Source organism: Miniopterus natalensis, chromosome 2 (assembly GCF_054644295.1).
Source record: "Miniopterus natalensis isolate mMinNat1 chromosome 2, mMinNat1.hap1, whole genome shotgun sequence".
NCBI lineage: Eukaryota > Metazoa > Chordata > Mammalia > Chiroptera > Miniopteridae > Miniopterus > Miniopterus natalensis.
The window spans coordinates 35056173-35080328 of NC_142082.1; the positions used below are offsets into that span (position 1 = coordinate 35056173).

At 36.0% G+C, this 24156-nt stretch overlaps 1 protein-coding gene across 1 annotated transcript in view; it reads right to left on the reverse strand.

The window, feature by feature from the left end:
• The window catches only part of PCCA (propionyl-CoA carboxylase subunit alpha), a 336620-nt gene that overhangs the window by 298262 nt on the left and 14202 nt on the right, over nt 1-24156 (reverse strand). The window contains exons 3-4 of the mRNA XM_087814252.1: nt 21106-21153; nt 20926-20994 (exon numbers count right to left, since the gene is read on the reverse strand). Of these exons, the coding sequence (XP_087670378.1) occupies nt 20926-20994; nt 21106-21153 (117 nt within the window). The remainder of the gene's footprint in view (nt 1-20925; nt 20995-21105; nt 21154-24156) is intronic.

Genomic DNA, 24156 nt, shown 5'->3' on the forward strand with positions numbered 1-24156 from the left:
ATTTTGGTTTGCTATTTTTCTTTTGTTTGTTTTAAGTGTTTCTCTTCCCTGGGAATTTAGAACAGGAAGCAAAGTCTAACTCATCCCACCAGCCTGAATTAGAGGACTTTTTTAAAGTTTGCATTTCTTACCAGGAAAAAATAGCACGTGTATTTTTATTTTAATTAAAAATTTAAAAATTGTGAACAATAATTTAGTTTTCTAAAATGAAACAGTTTTAGGATTGTCATGAAAGACATCAACAAACCCTAATTGAGAATCTAATCTGGCATAAAAATGGGTGCGTGAAAGTGATCACACAGTTTTTAACTTACAACCATAAATGCAACCTCCTGTAGGTAACACATGTTACCATTCCTCTAGCTATGCATTTTAATGGTGGGTACCTTTCTCACAGTATCTATTCTACTACTTATCAACCCATTCAGAGAAACTCCAAAAGCTGGCATTCTAACCATAGATTCCACTTCCCAAATTATCCAATATTGCTACTGGGTTCACAAAAGTCATAAAAACCCTTGATTTATGGTATATGATTTGTTGGTTTCTCACCAGGAGCTTCAGATGGGTATTAAAAATAACAAAATCAACCACTCAAATGCTCCTCTCTGCTGAAAGTTCCTGGTAATCTACAAGGAAGAAAATAGTTTAATAAGGCTATAACTACTTGTCTTTTATTTAAAATCTAACTTTTCTGAAAGAATGCTTGGTGCAGCTACTGGCATGTCTTTTCTATGTGAAAGAATAAAGAAATGGATTCAAAATCTGGACAACAAAATATAGACAAATCCTACTTTAACAGAAGTGGCAGCTGGCTCTGTGGACAGAAAAAACTAGAGGAAAAGCTACCCCACCAAAACAAAACTTGTATATAATAGAAAGCCCAAGAAAACGAATATCTGAGTATTATTTACACAACTCAAAGTAATCAAAACATTTCCCTAAAACCATGAGTTCCTGATTCCATTTATACCATTCTGGTCTCTGCTTTCTACTCTTTTTAATTCAAATACTCTATGTTCTACCCACCATATCTCTTTACCATTAAATAAACCCTGAACACTTCCTTCTCCCTTCCTTGACACATTACAACACTTATCACAGGCACTCTGCTATAGCAGGATATAAAGAGACACACAAATCACAGCCCCCTCCCCTCCACAAGTTCAGTCCAGTACAAATGAAAAATACTAATCACAAAGAAAAGTCAGTGGGATGTTAAAGTCCCCTACTATGACTGTATTGCGGTTGATCTCTCCCTTAAAGTCCTTAACATTATAGAAAATGGTTTTGTGAAGAATCGGTTAATGAAATACAAAATTGGATTTCTAATAAATGGAAAAAAGTGAGAAGGGAATTAACAACAGAGAAAAAGCACATTCAAAATTGTAGAAGTGTGCCCTGGCCAGTGTGGCTCAGTTGGTTGGATATCAACATGTGCACCAAAATGTTGCCAGTTTGACTCCTGGTCAAGGCACATGCCTGGGTTGTGGGCTTGATCCCTGGTAGGGGGCATGCAGGAGGCAGCCAATGTTACGCTTTCACATCAAATGTTTCTTTCTCCCTCTCCTTTCCTCTCTCTCTAAAAATCAAACTATTCTTTAAAAAAAAAACCAAAAAACCCTGTAGAAATGTGAAGGGCCCCAGCCTATTTAGAAATCTGTGAAATGACTTGAAATTAAGGTGTATAAGGAGGCACTGATGGGAGAGAAAGGTGAGAGAGAATGACTGAGTAGAAGGAACCAGGTTAAAAGGAATCTTGAATGCCACAGTAAAGAGTTGGGACTTAAACATTGAGAACCACCAACTCCCTGGTTAATTTTCTATGAAAACAAGTAACATTCATAGGAGGAATGTTCTATACTCCATCATTGACAGCAGGTTGCTGCAGTTGGGCCATTCCAAGCAATTAGGTATAAACACTCAACTTTCTCTCCCACTAATCTCAGAGGAAGCTTAACAAGTAATGCTGTCAACAATAGAAACCTCTTTCCTTTCCTCCCATGTTATCTAATCAAACTCTTCCCATAATTATACAATAGTGTAATATATAAGATACAAACACCCATTCAGCTGCATCACATTCCTTCCCACAGTTTTTTTTTAATTTATCTTTGTTGAAAGTATTAGATATCCCCTCCACCTCGAAACCAACCTCCCCTCACCACACTATTGTCTGTGTCCATGGGTTATACATATATGCATATAAGTTCTTTGATTAATCTCTCCCCACCCACCCACCCCTGCCTTCCCACTGAAATTCATCAGTCTGTTCCATGCTTCTGTGTCTCTGGATCTATTTTGTTCCTCAGTCTATTTTGTTTATTAGATGCCACATACGAGTGAGATCATGTAAAACTGAATCAGGAAGAATCAGAAAACCTGAATAGGCTAGTAACAACTGATGAAATTGAAGCAGCAATAAAAAAAATTCCCAGCAAAGAAAAGCCCTGGTCCAGAAGGTTTCACAAGGGAGCTTTCTAATTCTTTAAGTTGTAGGGTTAGATAGTTTACTAAAAATCTTTCTTGCTTTTTGAGGTAGGCCTGTAGTGCTATGAATTTCCCTCTCAGAACTGCTTTCTCTGTGTCCCATAGATTTGGGGTTGTTGTGTGTTCATTTTAATTTGTTTCCAGGAAGTTTTTTATTTCTTTCTTGATCTTACTGGTAACCCATTCATTGTTTAGTACATGCTATTTAGCCTCCATGTGTTTGAATGCTTTTGAATGTTTTTACTGTAGTTGATTTCTAATTTCATGCCACTGTGATCTGAGATGCTTGATATGATTTCAATCTTCTTGAACTTGTAGAGACTTGTTTTCTGTCCTAACATGTGGTCTATCTTTGAGTATGACCCATGTGCACTTGAAAGGAATGTATATTCTGCAACTCCGGGGTGAAATGTTCTGTAAATATCAATTAAATCCATCTAATCTAGTGTGCCATTTAGCGTCACTGTTTCTGTTGACTTTTTGTCTGGAAGGTCTATCCAGTGAAGTCAGTGGGATGTTAAAGTCCCCTACTATGACTGTATTGCTGTTGATCTCTCCCTTAAAGTCCTTAACATTATTATTGATAGGCATAAAGAATTAAAATGGCAATAAATAACGACCTATGTTTCTCTCTCTATTACTTATTATTACAGTAGTCCTTTTAATATTTTTTGTAATGCTTTTATTTCTACTTCTGATTACAGCAGTCCCTTTAACATTTCCTGCAATGCTAGTTTGGTGGTGATAAACTCCTTTAGCCTTTTTTTGTCTGGGAAGCTCTTTATTTCACCATCTATATTGAAGGATAGCCTTGCTGGATAGATCCTTGTTTTGCATTACCTTGAATACTTCATGCCATTCCCTTCTGGCCTGTAGAGTTTCTGATAGGAAGTCAGCTGAAAGCCTTATGGGAGATTGTTTTTCTCTTGCTGCCTTTAATATTGTCTTAAATTTCCGGCATTTTAATTATGATGTGTCTGGGCACAGGCCTCTTTGGATTCTTTTTGCTTGGGACTCTCTGTGCTTCCTGAACTTGTGTGACTTTTTCCTTTACCAGGTTAGGGAAGTTTTCTGCCATTATTTCTTCAAACAGGTTCTCTAACCTTGCTTACTTTCAACCTCTTCTGGCACTCCTATGATACAAGTATTGTTATATTTCACGTCCCACAGCTGCCTTAAACTGTCCTTCTGTTTTTAATTCTTTTTTCTTTTTGAATCTGACTGATTTCTTCTACCTTGTCTTCTAATTTGTTGATCTGATCCTCAGTTTCCTCTAATCTGCTATTTACTCCTGCCAATGTATTCTTTATTTCTGCTATGTCATTCTTCATTTCTGACTGGTCATTTTTCAGTTTCTGTATCTTTTTTTCATGCTGTTGAGCATCCTTACAATCAAAATTCTGAACTCTGTATCTGATAGAGTGCTCATCTCCATTTCACTTAGCTCTTTTTCTGGAGACTTCTCTTGTTCTTTCATTCGGGGCTTTTGTCTCTCCTCATTTTGGCTGCCTATTTGGGTTTGTTTCTATGTATTAGGTAGGCCTGCTAGGACTCTGCGCCTTTTTGGAAGGTCTCTGGTGCAGGCCAATTTTAGACACTGTTTGTCACTAGCCTTGAGTACCCTGTTTGGAGCTATCAACAACCCACAGCTTGAGGTTCCCTCTGTTGGGGGTAGGTGCATTTGGACATGACCAAGATGCATACCAAAGTCTGCTTTTCGAAGGCCCAGGTCCAGAAGCAGATGACGCAAAGACTCAAGGGCACTCTGAGGTCTGCCTCGGCCTGCAGGCTGATTAATCTGATTGTCTTAAGGAGCCTGAGGCTACAGAAATTCCACAGGGTAGGGCAAGAAGTTTTCCAGCAGGGTGGGACAATTGCTTCCCCCTCAGGCAAAAGCTATTTGGAAGGTAAATGTCTGCCTGAGAAAGATGTCCTCTGCAGTATGGGGCAATGACTTGGCACAAGAATCCAAAGGGGTGCCCTCTGAGCTCTAGCTCCAGAGCCCACAACCCTAGATTCTCCTCACACAGCTCCAGTCCACTCTGTCCTCCCTCTGCTGGAGCCCAAGGCGAGTGGCTGCACATAAAACTTTGTGCACTGACTCTTTAAGAAGGTGCCTGCTTTCCAGCCCTCTCCCTGGCAGACAGAAACCCAGCTGCTTTTCACAACCATATGTTATGTGGGCACCTTTCTCAGTTCTGGTGCTCTGGGCTGGGAAGACCAGCTTGGGGTTTAGGCCCCAGAGTTGTCAGTGGGAACCCCTCACAGCTGAGATATCCCTCAAGACCTTCAGCTGCTGCCTGTGGGAGCCCAGTCAGCCCTCTCACACCACTTCCTACCAGTCTCTATGAGGTCTCCATTTTTTGTCCTTGGTTATGAGGGTGCTCTCCAGCTCGTCTTCAGTTGCAATTGATTATTGAGGATGGTTTTTCTATATTTTAGTTGTAATTCCAGTTTGGTCCTGGGAGAGTGTCAGTGTAGCTTCCCCTCAGTCTGCTGCCATCTTTAATCCTCCCCAAAGTTGTTTTAAGAAACACAGTGGCCATTCTAATTGCAGGTAAGAAGGAATAAGCATATTTCACCCTGTCTGTCCCACTGAATGTAACTGTGAAACCTGAACAGAACAAATGAATCACCTATTTACAAACTTTGAAAAGACAATAATAGCAGGCAGATCGAGGGAGAACAGAATTCAAATTACCATAAACCAGAAGTGAGTTTCAGCATTTTCCTTTCCTCCATGGTCCCCCTGCCTAATGAACAAAGCATAAAACCCAGAGTAGACATTCGGGTACTGACAGAAAACTCCAGGAGAAGCCCTATACTTCCAACTCAAGAAGAAAAGGGAGCTCCTAACACTTCCAACACTGCAGAATCTCCCAAGGCTGTTGGGTTTGGGTGGGAGGGTTGTTCTGTTTTGTTTTGTTTTGTTTTGAAGCTCATTTATTTTGTGCCCCAGCCTTGAAGTAATTCAACGGTTACAACAGCAGGTGGCAGAAATGGGAGCATGCAGGCGCCAAAACATTCAGAGAAGAAACATTCTTCTCCATCAGTGAAACTACAGTCCCAAGAGGGTGGGTAAGTATCTCCAATATTTTTTTTTGTTTGTGACATAAGAAACATACATTTGGTCTCTGCCCCAGTTTCTGACACAGAGCTCCTCAAATCCTTATAATTTCCTGAGAGATAGAGGTGGTAGGAGCATCTTTTGTCCTAATATCTGGTCTTTGACCCCAGTTCCTACCACAAGAGCTGTTAAGATCCTTCGAATCTCAGGAGTGGTAAGAGTGTTTTCTTGTACGGCAATAAAATGACTGGTGGCTGGGGACCCTTAGATAGCTTCAGGACCCTTAGATAGCTTCAAATGGGGGCTGGTCATCAGAAAGGTTTGATTAGAATTGGAACTTTCAGCCCAATTCCCCATCTCAAGGGAGAGAAGGGCTGGAGACTGAGTTAATAATCACCAATAGTGAATGATTTCATCAGTCATGCCACATAATGGTACCTCCATAAAAACCCTCATCAGCAAGGTTTGGAGAGCTTCTGGGCTGGTGAACACATCCACATGCCAGGTACACCTAACTTCACAGGACAGAAACTCCCATGATAGGGAATTTTCCAGACCTTGATCTATGGACCTCTTCATGTGGCTATTCATTTATATCCTCTATAATACTGTTTATGATAATCCAATAAATGAAAGTAAAGTGTTTCCCTGAGTTCTATGAGCCATTAGAGCAAATTATCAAACCTGAGGAGGGGATTGTGGAACCTGATTTATAGCTAGTTAGTTCAAAAATACAGGTGACAACCGAAGACTTGAGACTAGCATCTGAAATGGGGGTGGTCTTGTGGGACTGACCCCTTAACCTCTGGGATCAGAATCAAAAGATGTGGGCACTGGCCTGTGTGGCTCAGTTGGTTGGAGCATCATCCCAAGGTGAGTACAGGAGGCAATGGATCAATGTTTTTCTCTCACATCGATGTATTGGTCCATCTGTCTCTCTCCCTCTCTCTCTCTAAAATCAATGAGCATGTCCTCTGGTGAGGATTGAAAAAAAAGAAAGAAAGAAAAGATGTGGGACCTTCACAGAGTATGTGCTTGGTCAGTAACTTATTAAATGTTGGATATGTATCACTACCTACAAACCTATACAATGCAAGCTAATAAAATATTGTAAGGATAGATAAATCTGTTAGAAAACCTTAAAACACTGCCAAAAAGTAAATCATATTACTTTAAAATTGATATGTGTATCCATCACCACTATTCATCTCCATAATCTTTTCATCTTGGAAAACTATGAATACTTAATGTCACTGAACTGTATAGTTAAAAAGGGTTAAAATTGTAAGTTTTGTTACACAAGTTATAATATTCTATTTAAAATAAAATTTTAAACCTCCCCCCGCAAATTGTACCTGTGACTTCCAATTCCACATGTAAAAGAGCTAAGAAGTGACCACTCTGTCCTAACAAGTAAAAAGCAGGAAAGACTGAAAAAGCAACAACTGTTCTTGGATCTGTAAGAGAGGTGAGGACACAGGGCAAACCATGGCACCCAAGATTGCAAACAGGCAATCATCCTTTGTCAGAGCAGAGATTCATGAGCAGAAACTGCCTTAGGAGCCAGTGCCAGGGCAGGAAAACCTCAAAGGTAATTTATAAATTGCTGAAAGCTCAGTGTGGACAAGTATGATTGTTAAAAACTGCAGGATACAAGATTAATATTTAAAAAGTCAATTGTTTTCCTGTATACCAACAATGAACAAGTGAGATTTGAAATTTAAAACACAATACCATTTGCATTAGCATACCCAAAAATAAAATAGCTATAACAGAATATATACAAGATCTATATGAGGAAACTTATAAAACTCTGATGAATGAAATCAAAGATCAACTAAATAAATAGAGACGTATTCCATGTTCATGGATAGGAAGATGTCAGTTCTTCCCAACTTATCTATAAATAAATACAATCAAAATCCCAGCAAATTATTTTGTGAATATCAACAAACTTATTCTAAAGTTTATATGGAGAGGAAAAAGACCCACAACAGCCAACAAAACATTAAAGGAGAAGAACAAAGTTGGAGGATTGACAGTACTCAACCTCAAGACTTACTAGAAGTTGAATGATCAAGCTAGAATGAAAGCTAGAATGATCAAGACACCACGGTATTGGTGAAAGAACAGAAAGATTAATAAAATAGAACTGAGGGCCCAAAAATAGATCCCTGTAAATGTAATCAACCAATCTTTCATCAAAAAGCAAAGGCAATACAATGAAGCAAACAAAACCTTTTCAACAGACAATGCTGATAAAATTGGACATCTACATGCGAAATAAAATGAATCCAAACAAACTTTACACCCTTTACAAAAATTAGTTTACAATGGGTCAAAGACTTAAATACAAAACACAAAACTATAGCCCTGGCCAGTGTGGCTCAGCTGGTTGGGGCATTGCCCCATAGACACATACCTAGCTGCAGGTTTGATCCCCAGTCGGGGGATGTGCAGGAGGCAACCAATCAATGTAGCCTTCACTCATGTCGATGTTTTTCTCCCTCTCCCTCCCTCCCTCTCTCTCTCTTCTCTCTCTTTCCTCCCCCTCTCTAAATTAATAAACATACATACATACATACATACATACATAAATACATACACAAAACTATAAAACTCCTCGAAGATAACACAAGAGAAAACCTAGATGACCTTGGGTATGTATGGCAAGGACTTTAATTTAGATACAACACCAAAGGCACAATCCATGACAGAAATCATTGAAAAACTGGACTTGATTAAAATTAAAAACTTCTGGGAAAGAGAAGACAAACCACAGCCTAGAAGAAAATATATGCAAAAGACACATCTGATAAAGGACTATTACCCAAAATATACAAAGAACTCTTAAAATTCACCAAATAGAAAACAACTCCATAAGAAAAAAATAGGCCAAAGACGTTAACAGATATCTCACCAATGAAGACATACACGTGGCAAAGAAGCATACAAAAAGATACTCCACATGATATGTGATCAGGGCAATGCAAATTTAAACAAGGTAACACTATGGACCTAGAACACTGATAGAACTAGAGAGGATAGAGAGCAACAGAAACTCTCATTCAGTGCTGGTAGGAATGCAAAATGGTATACCCACTTTGGAAGACAGTTTGGTGGTTTCCTACAAAACTAAACATACTCTTACCATATGATCCAGCAATCACACTCCTTGGTATTTATCCGAAGGAATTGAAAACGCATGTCCACACAGAAACCTGCACACTGATGTGTACAGCAGCCTTATTTATAATTGCTGAAACTTGGAAGCAACCAAAATGTCCTTCAGCAGGTGAATGGGTAAACTGTGTCATTATACATTTACCCAAACATACAGAATGTACACCAAGAGTGAACCCTAATGTAAACTACGGACTTTGGGTAATTATGATATGTCAATGTAGGTTCATAAACTGCTACAAATATACCTTGAGAGTGGATGTTGATAATGGGGAGTCTATTCATGTGTGGAGGCAGAAGGTATAAAAAAAAAAATCTCTAGCTTCCTCTCAATTTTGCTGTGAACCTAAAACTGCCTCCCCAAAAATAAGTTTTAGAAAAAAATAAACTAAAAAAAATGTAGAAATATTTTTTATTAAGAGGAAATATTACATGAAACCCTTCACAAATAGGTTTTTTATAGTTTTGAAACAGCTGTCTCCTATGTAGAACATCCCAGCTGAATTTCATCAATGTAGCCTTGGGATCTATAACACTTAATTGGAATAGTTCACTGAAATTACTTCCCTATATTTAATTATAAATTCCCTTATACTGAAATATCTAATATCTATTTGGGGAATACATAATAGACTTGGAAACTAAACTAATATATGATTAACTCACAGGAAGACTTGGAAGCCACTAAGCAGTTGTTTACAAAATTAGACATTTTAAAATACTATTCATTTGCAGTTTTATTTGCACTAACAGTTTCTCACATACAAAGACAAGGCTCCTGCCTTTAGTCCAAGCCTACATTCTCCACTGGACAGACCACACCCCACTCTCTAGACAACGCTTTTTAATAAACATATTGAATATATGCATGACTAAAGATGACAATGACAGACTTATATCTGATGTATTTCTCTGAGTTGGAGCCTCTCTTCCTAAAATGAATACATCAGATATAAATCCACTACTGCCATCTTCCTTCTTCAGGCAGCTTTTTATCTTCCTGAAGATGCCTACTAAATTCCTCCCTTTGCTAGTCCTACTTAGTAGTTGCCATTGTAACCACTGAGAAGTTGCAGCAGCAAGTAGCAAACAAAATTGTCCCAAGTAAGGCTGATACACTGGCTAGAGCTAGGGATCGAGAGCTAGCCAATGAGTGACTAAACAAGCTCAGCAGTGCTAATTCACAGATTAGATGCCGATCTACTGGACTGGCTCAGTGCCTTTGCACATGTTGTCCCATCTGTCCCGGCTGAATACCTAGCTAAGCGCTAATTCTCATCTATCAGGCCTCAGCTTACATTTTGCCGCCTCAGAGAGAATTTCCCTTATTAACAGAGAGTCACCCATTATTCTCTCTCAGCAACTGGTTTGTTTCATTCATAACACCACAACTTGTAATTACTTATTTGTATGTTTTCTTGTTTTATATCTGTCTCTACCACTGGACTGTGCCATTAGAGCAGGAATCATGTCGATCCCGGTCACTATTCTAATTCCATCAGCTAGCATAGTGGTTGACCCACAACAGTGGCTAATAAACACCCAGACTTCAAAGTAATACATTTCACTTTGGGGAGAGAAGGGACTTTTCCATATACTCAGCATGGGAAGCAACATGCTACAATGGAAAGTACAACTTGGGAGTCACAAAGTTCAAATCTCAGTTCCATTGCTTACCTAGCTAAACAAGCTTTGGCAATCTATTTTATATCTTCAAGTCCCAATTTTCTCTATTTAAAATAACGACAATCCTCCCCTTAATAACTATTCTGATTCTCTAGTAGACAATGAATACTCAATGAGTGACAGTTATTAGTTAGAATGACCCTATCTTTCCCTCCACTAAGAGGTCTTTAATGAGGCTGTAACAGGTAGGAGTTAAGTTGTGGCCTTATAAACATTGCAACATCAAAAATACTATTATTTATAAAGATAAGCTGAATTTTCAAGTCTTTTATTTAATGTATGCTTTTTCAGTAAGTCTACAGAACTTCTAAATCTTCTTAAATAGATGCTTAAAGAAAAATTAATCCATGTAGGTACTTTTTCATGTTATCAGATACTAATTACATTGAAATACAATGTTCCTTTTCAAACTATGTATGCTGTTTAAGTTCACAAGAAATTTTTAAATATAAAAAATAAAATGATACATTATTTCACTTTGTCAAATTAAATTTTTAGTATAAGTAAAAAGACAAAGTTCTTATTCTAAAAAACTAAGAAAGTAGGGATTTTATAAAGGAAAAATTTCACAAGTCATTTTCCATAGATTAGAGGACATTGGAATGTTTTTATTAAAGTTATATAGCAAGGTACACAAACACCCATGTAAACAAAATAATTCCTACATGAAGATACTATTATAAATCCTTTTGTTCCTGTCCAAAGGTAATTTTTGCCTTGCTGCTAAATAAAGTCAGAGCCCCTCCTGAATGGAATGACTGGTTTACCTTTAACTCCAGGAGGTTAAACTTTCGGTTTTAAGCAGCTTTAACAGGTTTTGACAACTTAACCTGCTGAGCTCACAGCACCCAAGGGAGGCTCTTGGTTGCAAGTTTTATTTCTGATGCAGCTGACCACTAATATCGACTCCATAGATAATGGATTTCAATAACAACCACCCACAGGTTAACACTAAGAGTAGTACCCATAATATTGCTTTAATTAAGTTAATACATGAAAGTCACAGTTTGGTAAAAAGTTTTATTATATTTGTCAGTGCTTACAATAATAAAATAAAGAAACTGTGTGTTTGTCTGTACAGTAACTCTGTAGGTTTGTCTATAGATATAATCCAGCTTGCTCATGGATTTATGCTGCATTTCAATTTATTTTCTAACAGAAATTCAATTTTTTAGTTCCATTTCCCAAAAATATGTACATTTCTAGCATTTCTGAGAGTTTCATGTCAGCTGGCTCTAACCATGCTGCACACAGAATGGGTCTACATGGCACAAAGAGACCACCCACTAGAACAAAGGGGATTTCTACCATCGCCACATACCTACCCCCTGATTTAGGAGCATTTTGATGGTGGAAAAGTTTAATGCTTTGATTTGTCTATCATTTCATGTGTTAAATATTAATGTCTTTCTGAAATATTATAATTATTTTTTCATCATAAAAAATAAATATATAAATTTTGTTTTTGAAGCCAAACCCTTTATGTAGTAGAAAACAAGCCAAAGAGTATTTCCAACAAATATATAAAAGGGTAAAGTGAAATTTTTAAATGAATCAAAAATTAAAGTTTCACTCTAAAGCATTAAAAAAGAAACTACACTTTAATATGCACATCTCAGCAGGATTTATACTTTTCTATTTTTATATGTATTGGGTACTTTGAGGTTATTTTATTGAAAAGCAAAGAATAGTAGCTGAATTTATACATACTGAATTTAGCAATAATTGTATTTTTTAAATACACAACCTGACAGGCACTATGGTAGATAATAATGAATCAGCATGGGAGCCATTTAATATACTTCTTGATTAACTCATTGCCTGTCCAGTTCGCACACAGACATGCTTACATGTCATAATCGCCATAATTCCCATCATCCCCACTGCTAACACTCAAGCTCCTTGATTAGTGCACAACTCCCAGACGAGCCATTGCTAATGCTAAATAATTCTCTTCAGCCTCCTGCTACTATTCTGCAGGATCTCCAATTAAATATAATGTCCCTGATGAGCCATATTAATGTGAACAAATTCCTACCAGGAATCCTATCCTATTCCATTTACCCAAAAATGTCGAGAAAGTAATTTAGCCAAGCCAAAGATAATCAAAACATTTTAAATTGATATAGTATAATGTTTCTGCAAAATGTTTTTTCAAAGACAGAAACAAAAGAATAGAAGAAAAAGAAATGTCTAAACATCTTAAATGCTTTCTTTTCCTGATTACTTAGCTCTTTACTGAAAAGTTTAGTGTTTTAAATTTGATAGGTAAGTATATTGTATTCATAATCCAAAAAAGGTTACTAAAAACTAAGTTTTATGAGAAAAGTAAGCAACAGCAAGTTTTAAAGCAAGTATTCCACTTAAAACCCCTTTAATTACCTAATTACCAGAATTCCAAGGTCCAAAATTACATTAATGAAACCAATTCCTTCCTTCCCATTAAATGCAGTATTACAGTCACTATCAGAGGCTTTGCCATGGAACTTTACGCTGCTGGTAAGGAAAGTTCATCTTGAACAATGACAACTATTAGTATTTTTTGCAAGAATATTTTGAAAGACAGAATTAAGAATCCCATAGATTTCCTATGCAATCTAAATGACTGGAAATGTTTCTGATATAATTAAAACCAACTGGGAAACATGGACCATGCTGGCCATCTTAAAATATTCTGTACAAGTAAAAGCCATTTAAGAAAGTGATATTTAAATATACCACCTCAACTACACACATAGGTGCAATAAAAGGTCTGATTTTTCAGTTATCATCCCAAAAAAGTTTTACAAAGCTCAGCCTACTCATTAATTCCTATTTGAGGAGCAATGAGTACATTAGGTGCAAATGAGTCCGTTAACAGATTTTGTGAAATAATTTTTTAAAATTTAAGAACTTTAAGTCCTTTCCAAATCAAAAGATTTTAAAATGTCCTGTAAATCAAATCATGTAAATGAGAGAATAAATGTATATGGTTTTACTTTTAAATTGCTTTAATATCTATACACATCTAGAATAAAACTGAAGATATTCTAACAAAGACATAACTAGATAAATATAAAGATGTATAGATAAATATGAAAAGATACAAAGACATTCTAAGAACCTCATAAAATTTTGATAAGTTTTTCCCTAAGGTCTTTTATACCTCAGCCTACATTAATATATTCCATCTCCATTTACCTGATCATTACCCTCCAGTTTGTTCAGCTGGAACCAACATACACTAATTACATAGACATCACGAAGTCCTATTTGTCCTCAGTATCTCCCCAGACAGCAGGGAAATATTATCAAGGGTAGGCATGCTAAGTGATGATTCCCCTCACCTTACTGTCAATCATCCCAGAGTGCTCACGGAAAACCCCACTCAATCTCATTACCGAGTCCTAAGGCTAAGACTACAATACTCACCAGGAATCATACTTCAAACAGCAGGCAGCCTGGCTAAGATGTGAGTCACAATGACTACTTCCTTGATTTGGGGTTTTGGTTTTAACATAATAAATATCAGGTATTTCTCATTTAAATCCAATGTTACTGTATACCAACAAAGCAACAAAATATTGTAAGTTCAATTTAAGAGTCTAGATAGGGTACATAGTCAAAAGTTAAAGTACAAAATCCATTAATTCCATTTTTTAAAAATCAAAACCCTAACTTAACAGGCTTGATACAGATATAGCAATATTTTGCTATTTCTTGTGGAAAGACATACTAGTCTTTTTACTTAAAAAGATAGATAGCCCTGGCCAGTGTTGTTAAGTGGTTAGAGCGTCGGCCCGCAGGCTGAAGGGGCCCAGGTTTGATTCCAGCCAAGGGCACGAACCTTGGTTGCAGGCTCCATCCCTGGCTCCAGTTGGGGGGAGTGTGGGAGGCAACGAATCTATGTGTCTCTCTCACATAGATCTCTCTCTCTCTCAATCTCTCTCTCCCCTCCCCTTCTGCTCTCTCTGAAAAGCAATGAAAAATATATCCTCAGATGAGGATTAAAAAAATAAAATAAAAATACTACCCAGTCCCACATTGCTTCACTAGTCAATTCTACCAAATATTTAAGGAATAATTAATACCAATTCTTCACAAACTCTTCCAAAACAACAGAAGATGAGGGAACCACTTAACAACTTATGAGGCCAGAATCACTCTAATACAAAAAAAGACATCACAAGAAAACTACATACAAGTATCTCTTATAAATATGGATTAAAAATTCTCAACAAAACACTAGCAAACTGAATCCAGCAACATAAACTATCACCATGGTCAAGTGTGATTTATCTCAGGAATGTAAGGTTGGCTTAACATCCAAAAATTAACAAACACAATACACCACATCAATAGAATAAAGAACAAAAACCAGCACTGGCCAGTTTGACTCAGTGGTTAGAGCATCAGATGGGTGCAGACCAAAGGATCTCGGGTTCAATTCTTGGTCAAGGACACGTACCTCAGTTGCAGGTTCTATCCCCAGCCCCAGCTGGGGCGTGTGCAGGAAGCAACCAATTGATGTCTATGTCTATGTCTCTGTCTCTATCTGTCTATCTCTCTCTCTCTCTCTCCAAAAAGCAATGGAAAACACATATCCTCAGATGAGGACTTAAAAAAAGGACAGATACCACATTATCAACCCAGTAGACATACAAGCATTTGAAAAATTCCAACACCCATTCATGATAAAAAGACTCAACAAACTAGGACTAGCAGGATAATTCCTCAACCTAATTATGGGAATCTATGAAAACCCTAGAGCCTAAATCAAAATTAATTGTGAAATACTGAATGCTTTCTCCCTAAGATGAGGGACAAATCAGGATGCCTGCTCTCACCACTTCTATTCAATATCATTCTGGAAGTTCAAACCAGGGAAATTAGGCAAGACTATGAAATAAAAAATCATCCAGATGGAAAAGTAGTAAAACTATCTGTTTGTACATGACATTCTAGACAGAATCCTTAGGAATCTATTTTTAAAACTATTAGAACTAATAAGCAAGTTAAATCAAGGTTGTATAACAAAATCACTATGCAAAAATCAATTGTTTCTATACATTTGCAATTACTACAAATTGAAATAAAAAATAATTACAATCGTAGTAGAATCAGAAAGAATAGTAATATACTTAGGAATAAATATGACAAAGTAAATACAAAGTTTATACTGTAAAAACTGGAAAACACTTTTTAAAGAAATTAAAGCAACCTAAATAAGTGGAACATCATCAAAGGAAATATCCATGTTCATGGACAGGAGGACTTAAAAATGTTGAGATAATAACACTTCCCAAACTGATCTACAGATACCACACAATCCCTTTAATAATCCTAACATATAGGATTCCAGTATGACTATCCTCCCTTCAAAAGCTATTCTCTACAAATCTTTCAAAAGAATAATAAGAGCCTGGAGAATGACACATAGACAATTCATGACTTAAGAAAAGGCTTACCTCCCATTTTGCTCTCTACTGCCCTGGCCAGTTCCCACAGGAGTACTTGGCATTGCTTGTTGACTCTGGCCTCATGCCCTGGATGCAGTTGTACTATTCTCATCAGCATATGTGAACTGTTCCCCTGGGTAAAGTCTGAACTTTGAAACTTTTCTAAGAGCAGTCTTCTCGAAGAAGGTAAAAACTTTCTCAACAGAGAATAGGATGTCACACTATTTTAAGACAATCCAACAATAAGAACTAGTTAACCTGCAAACCCTCCTAGAAGCACCTAAAATCCTAGATTAAATATAACATCCTTTATATGAACAGCTTGTCTTACAAGAAACTACAAGCAACTCCCAGGGATTAAAAACAAGAAGCCAAAAGCCAGGCAGTATCCACTGGAGCCAATACTACAGCTAACCTTGGGGAGTGGCCGTGGAGATCTCAATAATCTAGAGCACTGAGTTTTCAACCTCAGAGAAAGGAGCCATGCATGAGTTGAAGATTACAAGGAAAACGCCCTGCATAAGGCTTGGGTTCTCAAAGATTACATCCTCGGTGACAGAGGGAATTATCCATCTAAATAGGGAGAAGACAAATACTTAAGACAATCCACTAAGGTTCACAGTAAAGGGAAAAGTCTCCCCTGGAAATTAGAAACTATGGGCCTATTCAACAGACGGAAGGTGTGTGCATACTTTCATTTTGTTTTTTCCCCCACTATCCTCATAATTCAGCAACTTTCATACCAAGAAATTAATATAAAAATTAGTCCCAGATTAGTGATATCCTGGAGGGCCTGGTAAAACAAACATAGCCCCGCCCACAGGGGCATATCTGCAACTCAAACCATTCTGGAAGTCAACAATAAAGATACCAAAAATGAGATCACAAGCCAAAATCTACACACATGAGCAAGCAACCCACTGTGAGGAAGAGTCAGAAATAAAATAGATGCCTAGAAAACTTGAAATAATATTATCACAGAACCTTTAAAATAAGTATGCTAAAAATAAACAAGACATGGAAGAAGGCCTCAAATACATAAGAAAAAACACAATTCAAAACACAGGGAGATTCAAAAAGGAGAGCAGGCTGACAGATTTCTTAACGGACAGTAAAGGCAACAAATGCAGCGAAAGTAATCATGTGTTAGGCAATTTTCATCACTGGATGCAAAAACGTTATATGTGAGGTTGTTGGGAGACAAAATATTCACACAGATTCAAAGACTAACCCTCAAAAACTAATTTTAAAAGAAGGGGAAATGCATCATTATAATGGAGAGAACTGGTGAACCGAGTGATCGAGCTTAGCATAACCAGTAGAACCATCCAATATTATGAACCTCTTGATATGATACAATAGCATCACTTATGAAGTATTCTTTACTCTGAATCTATTTTAAGGAAAAAAATCAGACAAATCCTGAATATCTATAAGCCAACTGGCTTGACATCAAAATATGAACATCATGAAAATCACACAAAAATGGATGATGGGTAGGAGGACTATTTTAGGTTAAGTGATTAAAGAGTCATAATAACCAAATGTAATTCATGAACCTTGATTGAACTGTGGACCAAAGAAAAATACTTTAAAAGACATTTGGAGACAACTAGGGAGATCTGAATATGACTTGCATATTATTTTATACTATAGAATTGGTAATTTCCTTAATTACCAACTCTAATTGGTATTACAGATAAGAGAATGTCCTTAATCCTGGGAAATAAATACTGAAATATTTGGAGGTGAAATGCCACATGTTTGTATTTATTTAGCACATAAATTACAATGTTATTTAGCAAATTCTTTAGAGAGAGAAAAAAAAGAAACACATAATATGTATTTATACACACATATATGTGGATAGAAATATTAAAAAATGTGTCAAAACGTTAACAATTGGTGAATCTACCTTAAGGGTATATAGGTATTCACTGTAGTATTCTTCAAGTTTTCATTATGTTTGAACAAACACTTAAGAATGTAAATGAATGGCCAATAACATGTAAAGATACTCAAAATCAATATTCATCAGAGAATCTAAATTAAAAACCACAATGAGATAACATATACTGGCCACTAGCAAAAATCAAAAGGACTGATCTCACCAAGTATATGCAAGAGTGTCAAGCAACATGAACTCTCATACATTAGTGGTGGGAGTATTGTATGGCACAACCATGTCAGAGAGCTCTTTGGCAGTTTCCTATAAAGTTAAGCATCTATTTATGCCAGCCAAGGGTCAACAAAATACCACCCACCCATAGGAGAAATCCAATCTAAGGGCTGTTTGTACATCCCTGAAGCTAAAATTGTTTTTACATTTTGAAAAGGTTGTAAAAACATAACTCAAAGAATACACAAAGGAGACCATATGTCAAGTCTAAAATATATTTACTATCCAGACAGATAATACATTTATTATCCAAACAGAAAAAGGTTGCTCAACCCTCATCTACCCTACAACCTAAAAACTCCAATCCTCAGTATTTACCTAAGAGAAATACAAGCATATGTTCACACACAAAAAACTTGCACAAGAGTGTTTATAAAAGCCTGTTCACAGTAGCTAAAAACTGGTGGGGGTATGTATCTAATTTGGCAGCTCATCCTAAAATTCACATGGAAGAGACAAGAATACTGAAGATGGTTGTGAACAACATGACGGGGAAAAGGGAACCAATGAAAAAAACTGCATAATCATCTTTAAAACACATTAATTGTTTGCAAGTGAGTTTGCTCTCCTTCGAGTGACTTATCACTTAATGTTGTAGTAACTATCAGTCTTTTTCCCTGCTTAACTGTTTAAAAATTAGTTGTTTTTAACATAAAACTAATAGCATTTAGAATCAACTATTACAGTATTTTCCCACCACAGTAATATTTACATTTTAATTTGTAAAATTAACATATGAAGTATGTAAGATTTTTGACTCCAAGTTATATGTAAACTGCTCACCTCCTGAAAATAAACATTGAAACATTAACACATCTGAATAGCATGCCTTGCTCCTGTTACTGAAAAGCTGATCAGATATAATGATAGCCTTTCTGATCACGTGTTAAGGTAGCAAAATATGCTGTTAGAGGAATTCACCTTTTTGACTTTCTTGAGACTGAAGCAGACACCAAATAGCCAATTTGGCCCTATGGCTGAGGCTTCAGCTAAATTTTATACATTCCAACCATCATTCTGACCTTGCTTTTCCATATAGCATCATTCCAGAAACTGACTTAAAGTAGGTCATATTAAGAGGACGTTTTGACGGAACATGAATTGCTTCCATTGTAGGTCCTGGCAAATCTTATTCTAAATTATGTATTATAATATCTGGTATATCCACCTCAACTTTCAGCCAAAGTAGCTAAAACTATTTAAAATATAAAACTACCACCTCTACTTTAGGAAGGATATGAATGACAAAGACTTAGACCAATTCTTTTGCAACTAGTTTTTTCAAAAGTCTGGAAAGTGACAATCTACCTCCAGATCAGAACACAAAGCTAGAATGTAAGAATGGGAAAAGTTAGTCATGCTATTTGGGGGCAAAACCTTACAGAAATTGATTATTCTATAATACCAACTTTGAAATGTAAATATGTAGAAAAAAATCAAAATATAAACAATTTTTTTAACCATACGAACAGTTACCTCCATAAGAATACAACATAGAGAATTAACTATATTTTGGGATGAAAAAAAATAAGTGAAAGGTTACTATCAAACTTGAAATAAAAACAAATTGTGCACAATTTGAACATTTTTCTCTTTACTTTATCCATGAACAAAAATGCCTCCTAAGCTAATACTCTGAAAATAAACCTGAGAAGAGTGAATTTTAAACCTATTAACCAGCTTGATGGTGACACAAACTTTTTTCTAGAGGATTTTGCTGTTAATAAATGCCTTAGTTTACCAGTCAAAAAGCAGTTTAAAGAGTAACAATTTTCTCATTATTTCATGACTATCTTCTGAAGAATATAAACTACTACTGAAACTATCACAGTCAAAACAAACCAGTAAAGAAGCCAGAAACCAATATTCAACAAAAAAATTTTTTTTTTAAATCAAACAGTATATATGCAAATCAAGTTTATTTAATTTCTTAATTTAACTTCTTTTAAGCAAAAGCTGAATATTTTTAAAGTTCCTGCCCAATAAACTAGATAAATACTTAACCTTAATTTTAGGAAAATTAGAGTACCTTGTAATTGTTTCCATTTTGTTTTTTAAAAAAGGAAAAGTCATAATAAGGCAAAATGAACATACTCTAAGATAAAACAAGTCACAAAAATTAATAATTCTCTATGTTAAATTACTACACGATTAAAGTTAACATTACCAATAGGATTCATCATCAAAAGTAGTGTGGAAAAAAATGAAAAACATAACTTACATTAAAGTACAACTACTTATATTTCTTTCCATGAAGTTCCAATAATTTACATTCTTTTCCCATGGGATTTTTTTCTACTTATTCATAGTTCATTATTGCTTTAAAAAAAAAAAAAAAAAGCCTGCTGTGCTAAAAATCCTCAATAAAATTATATTATCATTCACTGCTTTATGCTATACCTTCTTTTGTTCACGTCCAATTAGCATTAACCTATTTTTCCTTTATCAAACTTTCAGCTGAACACAGTAAAGCACTTGGAAGGTTAAACAATTATAGCAGTCCCTTAGTGATACCAGAGTTATGCTATGGGGAAATGAACTCTCATAAGGCAGCATTGTATAAACATTTCATTAATCTTTGAATCTAACTTTGTCATGCTTTACTTAAATCTATTTGGTGACCAGCAATCAGTTTAGCAATTTAATTTTATTCTAGGTTTTTAAAGCCTTGAAAAAAAATAGTTAAGACATACATTGAAGACATTATGATGCTCCTCTTTTGCTTAAAAATAGAGTAATTGATTGTATCTGTGTGTGTGTGTGTGTGTGTGTGTGTGTGTGTGTACCCTTTTCAGGCCACGGGAAATAAAACTTCATCTTTCACTTTTTTCTTTTTGACCCAAAATAAGGTCCTGATTCAAATAAAGTATAAGTATACTTACAGAACTAGCATCAACATCACTGTGGATGGCAACCGTCTTAATGCCCATCTTCTTGCAAGTTTTAATAACCTATTTTAAAATATATTAATGTAATCTATTAACAGTGATTCATATTTAAAGTGATTTAGTAATAATAAAATTCAATTAGTAAATGGAAAATAAGATTAAAATTCTACTCACCCTACATGCAATTTCTCCTCTATTAGCAACAAGAATTTTATCAAAAGTCTGAAAACAGAAAACACACAGAAGAAAATAGTTACTCTCACTTTGGGACCAGAAAACAAGTTTTTCCACAATTAACATTGGTCATGGCCCTAATAAACATTACTTCCTAGAGGAGTACTAAATACTATACATATGTTCCCTTACAACCAACCAGGTTGCTACTAAACTCATCTCGTATGGTCTGGCCCTTTAATTGTTCTGTTAAAGCATCAACTGAAGAGGTTCAATAATTCAGAAGTAGACTAAGGGGATATTTATAAATTCTCTTGCCAAAAGATAACCTTCAAATGATATTTCAGAATACTAAAAACTTTAGACAAAATTACTTGGACAACTTATTTAACTTACTTTCTAAATTCAAGGAAATTCTAAGTGTCATGAGTTGTTTATCAAAGGGAAGTTGGATATTATTCATATGCCTACTCTGTTGGGTTGGAGAGCATTGAACAATATTTTTTAATAACTCAGAACAGATACGAATTTTATTTATATCAAAAGATTCCCAAACCAAGCAGGTTATGCTATTTGAATACAATGTTAAGTTTGAACAGCCATCAAATTTTGAAGCAGCTGAGGTCACTCAACAGAAAGAGTTGTTCCATTCTGTAGTTCCATTTCTGAATTCTAAGCCCAGTTTTGCCAGTGATGACCTATTTGACTTTAAGAAGTCAATCTCTGCAGGTCTTGATTTCCACATATATAAACTGATAGCATTCTAATAGGAAACTATTTAATAAGGTTCTCTTCTTACTCTAAAACTGTATAGCCTAATCCTTTTAAAAAACCGAAAACAATCAAAAGTAATTTGGATACATTTTATCACACAATCATTTCTTAGTGAATTATTAAGTTAAATGGAACTATACAAAAGTTTTTATATTTCTGAAAGAAAAGATAAAGTTATATATAATCTTAAAAGTAATCTTATGTAACTTAAAGAAATATTTTAGTCCTAAAAAAATATTTTAGAGTGACAATTTCAGAATTGGAAAAGGCCTTCAAAGTCTTGGTTTAATCTTTATGTCACAAGTGGCTTATTCCACCAAACTGAGACAAGCCTCAGCCTTAAAGGTAGGTAAACTCCTAATCTGACAGAATCCTGAGTCATTTCAAGCCTTGAGTAGATAGGCCCTTCAAATGTCCTACCCTACCTCAGGCTTGAGACTGTAAAATCATCTACCTTTCTACACCCAAATGGTCATGGGTAAACCCCCTGTAAACAGCAAACATATACTAAGAAAAAAATGTTTATACTTCCTTGGACTGCATTTTAAAATGTGAATTTTTATTAAGTATTAAACATACTACAGCTGATAAAAGCAGCACAAATGCTCAAAGTTACTCATTAAGCAACTGTTACAGTAAATATAACCAATTATTATAACGGTATTGGGATTAAGTAAGAATTCCATCTTAATTTCTGTCCAAGAGGTAGAAATGGTTAAGAGCCAGGTTGGCCTCTCACCACTACCCGGTGTTCTTCCTGTGCCTCTTCTTCTGTGAGCAGGTACATTCTTAACCCCTATTTCCTGGTATGTAAAACAAACAAGAGCATCTGCCACAGGAGGTTGTAAGAATATGAATCAACACCCTCAAAGTGTTTGGATTAGTGCCTAGCACAATATACACTCAATAGGTGTTAGCTTTAGCTATTGTTATTTACCCCTTTGGGCCACACACCAGACTCTTAGGAATCTAGGAGTGTGACCCTATCTAATGGAAAAAAAAATCTGTATCAAAACAAGTATTTGCACCTGACATCTTTTTTCAGGGCTGTGACACTTACTTTTATGTACAACTTGACTGGGCCATAGGGTGCCCAAATTAAACATTATTTCTAGGTGTGTCTGTGAGGGTGTTTCCAGATGAGACTAACGTGTGAACCAATGAAGTGAGTAAAGTACAATGCCTTCCTCAATGTGTGTGGGCATTATCCAAACCACTCAGGGCCTGATAAATTAAAAAATGGAGGAAGAAAAATTCATTCTGCCTGCCTGATCAAGCTGGAACATCTGTCTTCTCCTGCCTTTGGACTGGGTCTTACACCATCAGCTCCCCTGGTTCTCAGGCCTTTGAAAGTGGGCTAGAATTACACTGTCACCTTTCCTAGGTAGGTCTCCAGCTTGCAGACTGTGGGATTTCTCAGCCTTCCTAATTGTGTGAGCCAATAAATCTCCAAATATATCTCCTGCTGATTCTGTTTCTCTGAAGAACCCTACTGATTCAGGACTACTAATAATGTATTTACAATTAATGTATGAACTCAATAAAGGTAACATATCAAGTAATCTTTCATACATAAGATTTTCTTTTAAATAAATAAGAGATATATATGGTTCAGAAAGTAAAAGGTAAAAAAGGGGATATACTGTAGAGACACCCAGGCAGTAACATGGAAAGCCTAAGGTAGCACTGAAAAACTACAAGTAATTTTTGATACTACTCAAGCACAAAATATGTATGGGAAGTTGTAGCAAATAATGCTAGGGTAAAAAGGCCAGAACATGAAGGAACTTATATGCCACTTAAGTAATTGGGACTTCATCATATATGTGAAGAGCCACATAGAAGGCACTCTGAAGATACTCAAAGGGGGAAAAAGCCATTTAAATCAATAACCTGAATCCTTTAAGGCAGAAGGGCTCTACTGTACCATGAGAGATAGAGAAGGTCTTTTCCAGCAGCTGTTTTATAACTGCGCTCATGATGTCATTTGGGTAAGAAAGACATTAGAAATTTCCTGAGGATTTTTTTTAAAGTTATTTTCTTTTAATCCATTCTCTCTCTATCCCTCCTTCCTTCTTTCCCTTTTCTATGCTCAGATCATCTTAGCTGAGGTATAAAACCACCAAGGACACTTCACTACATTCAGACACCAAGAGATGGGCTGAGCTGGCCCATTCCACTGGTTACTTGTTGCAGGAATGATGGCAGAACTCCAAACACTGAGTTGCTCACTAAACACTTCTGAGAAGGAGTACAGCAAGGAAGGTAAATTCACCA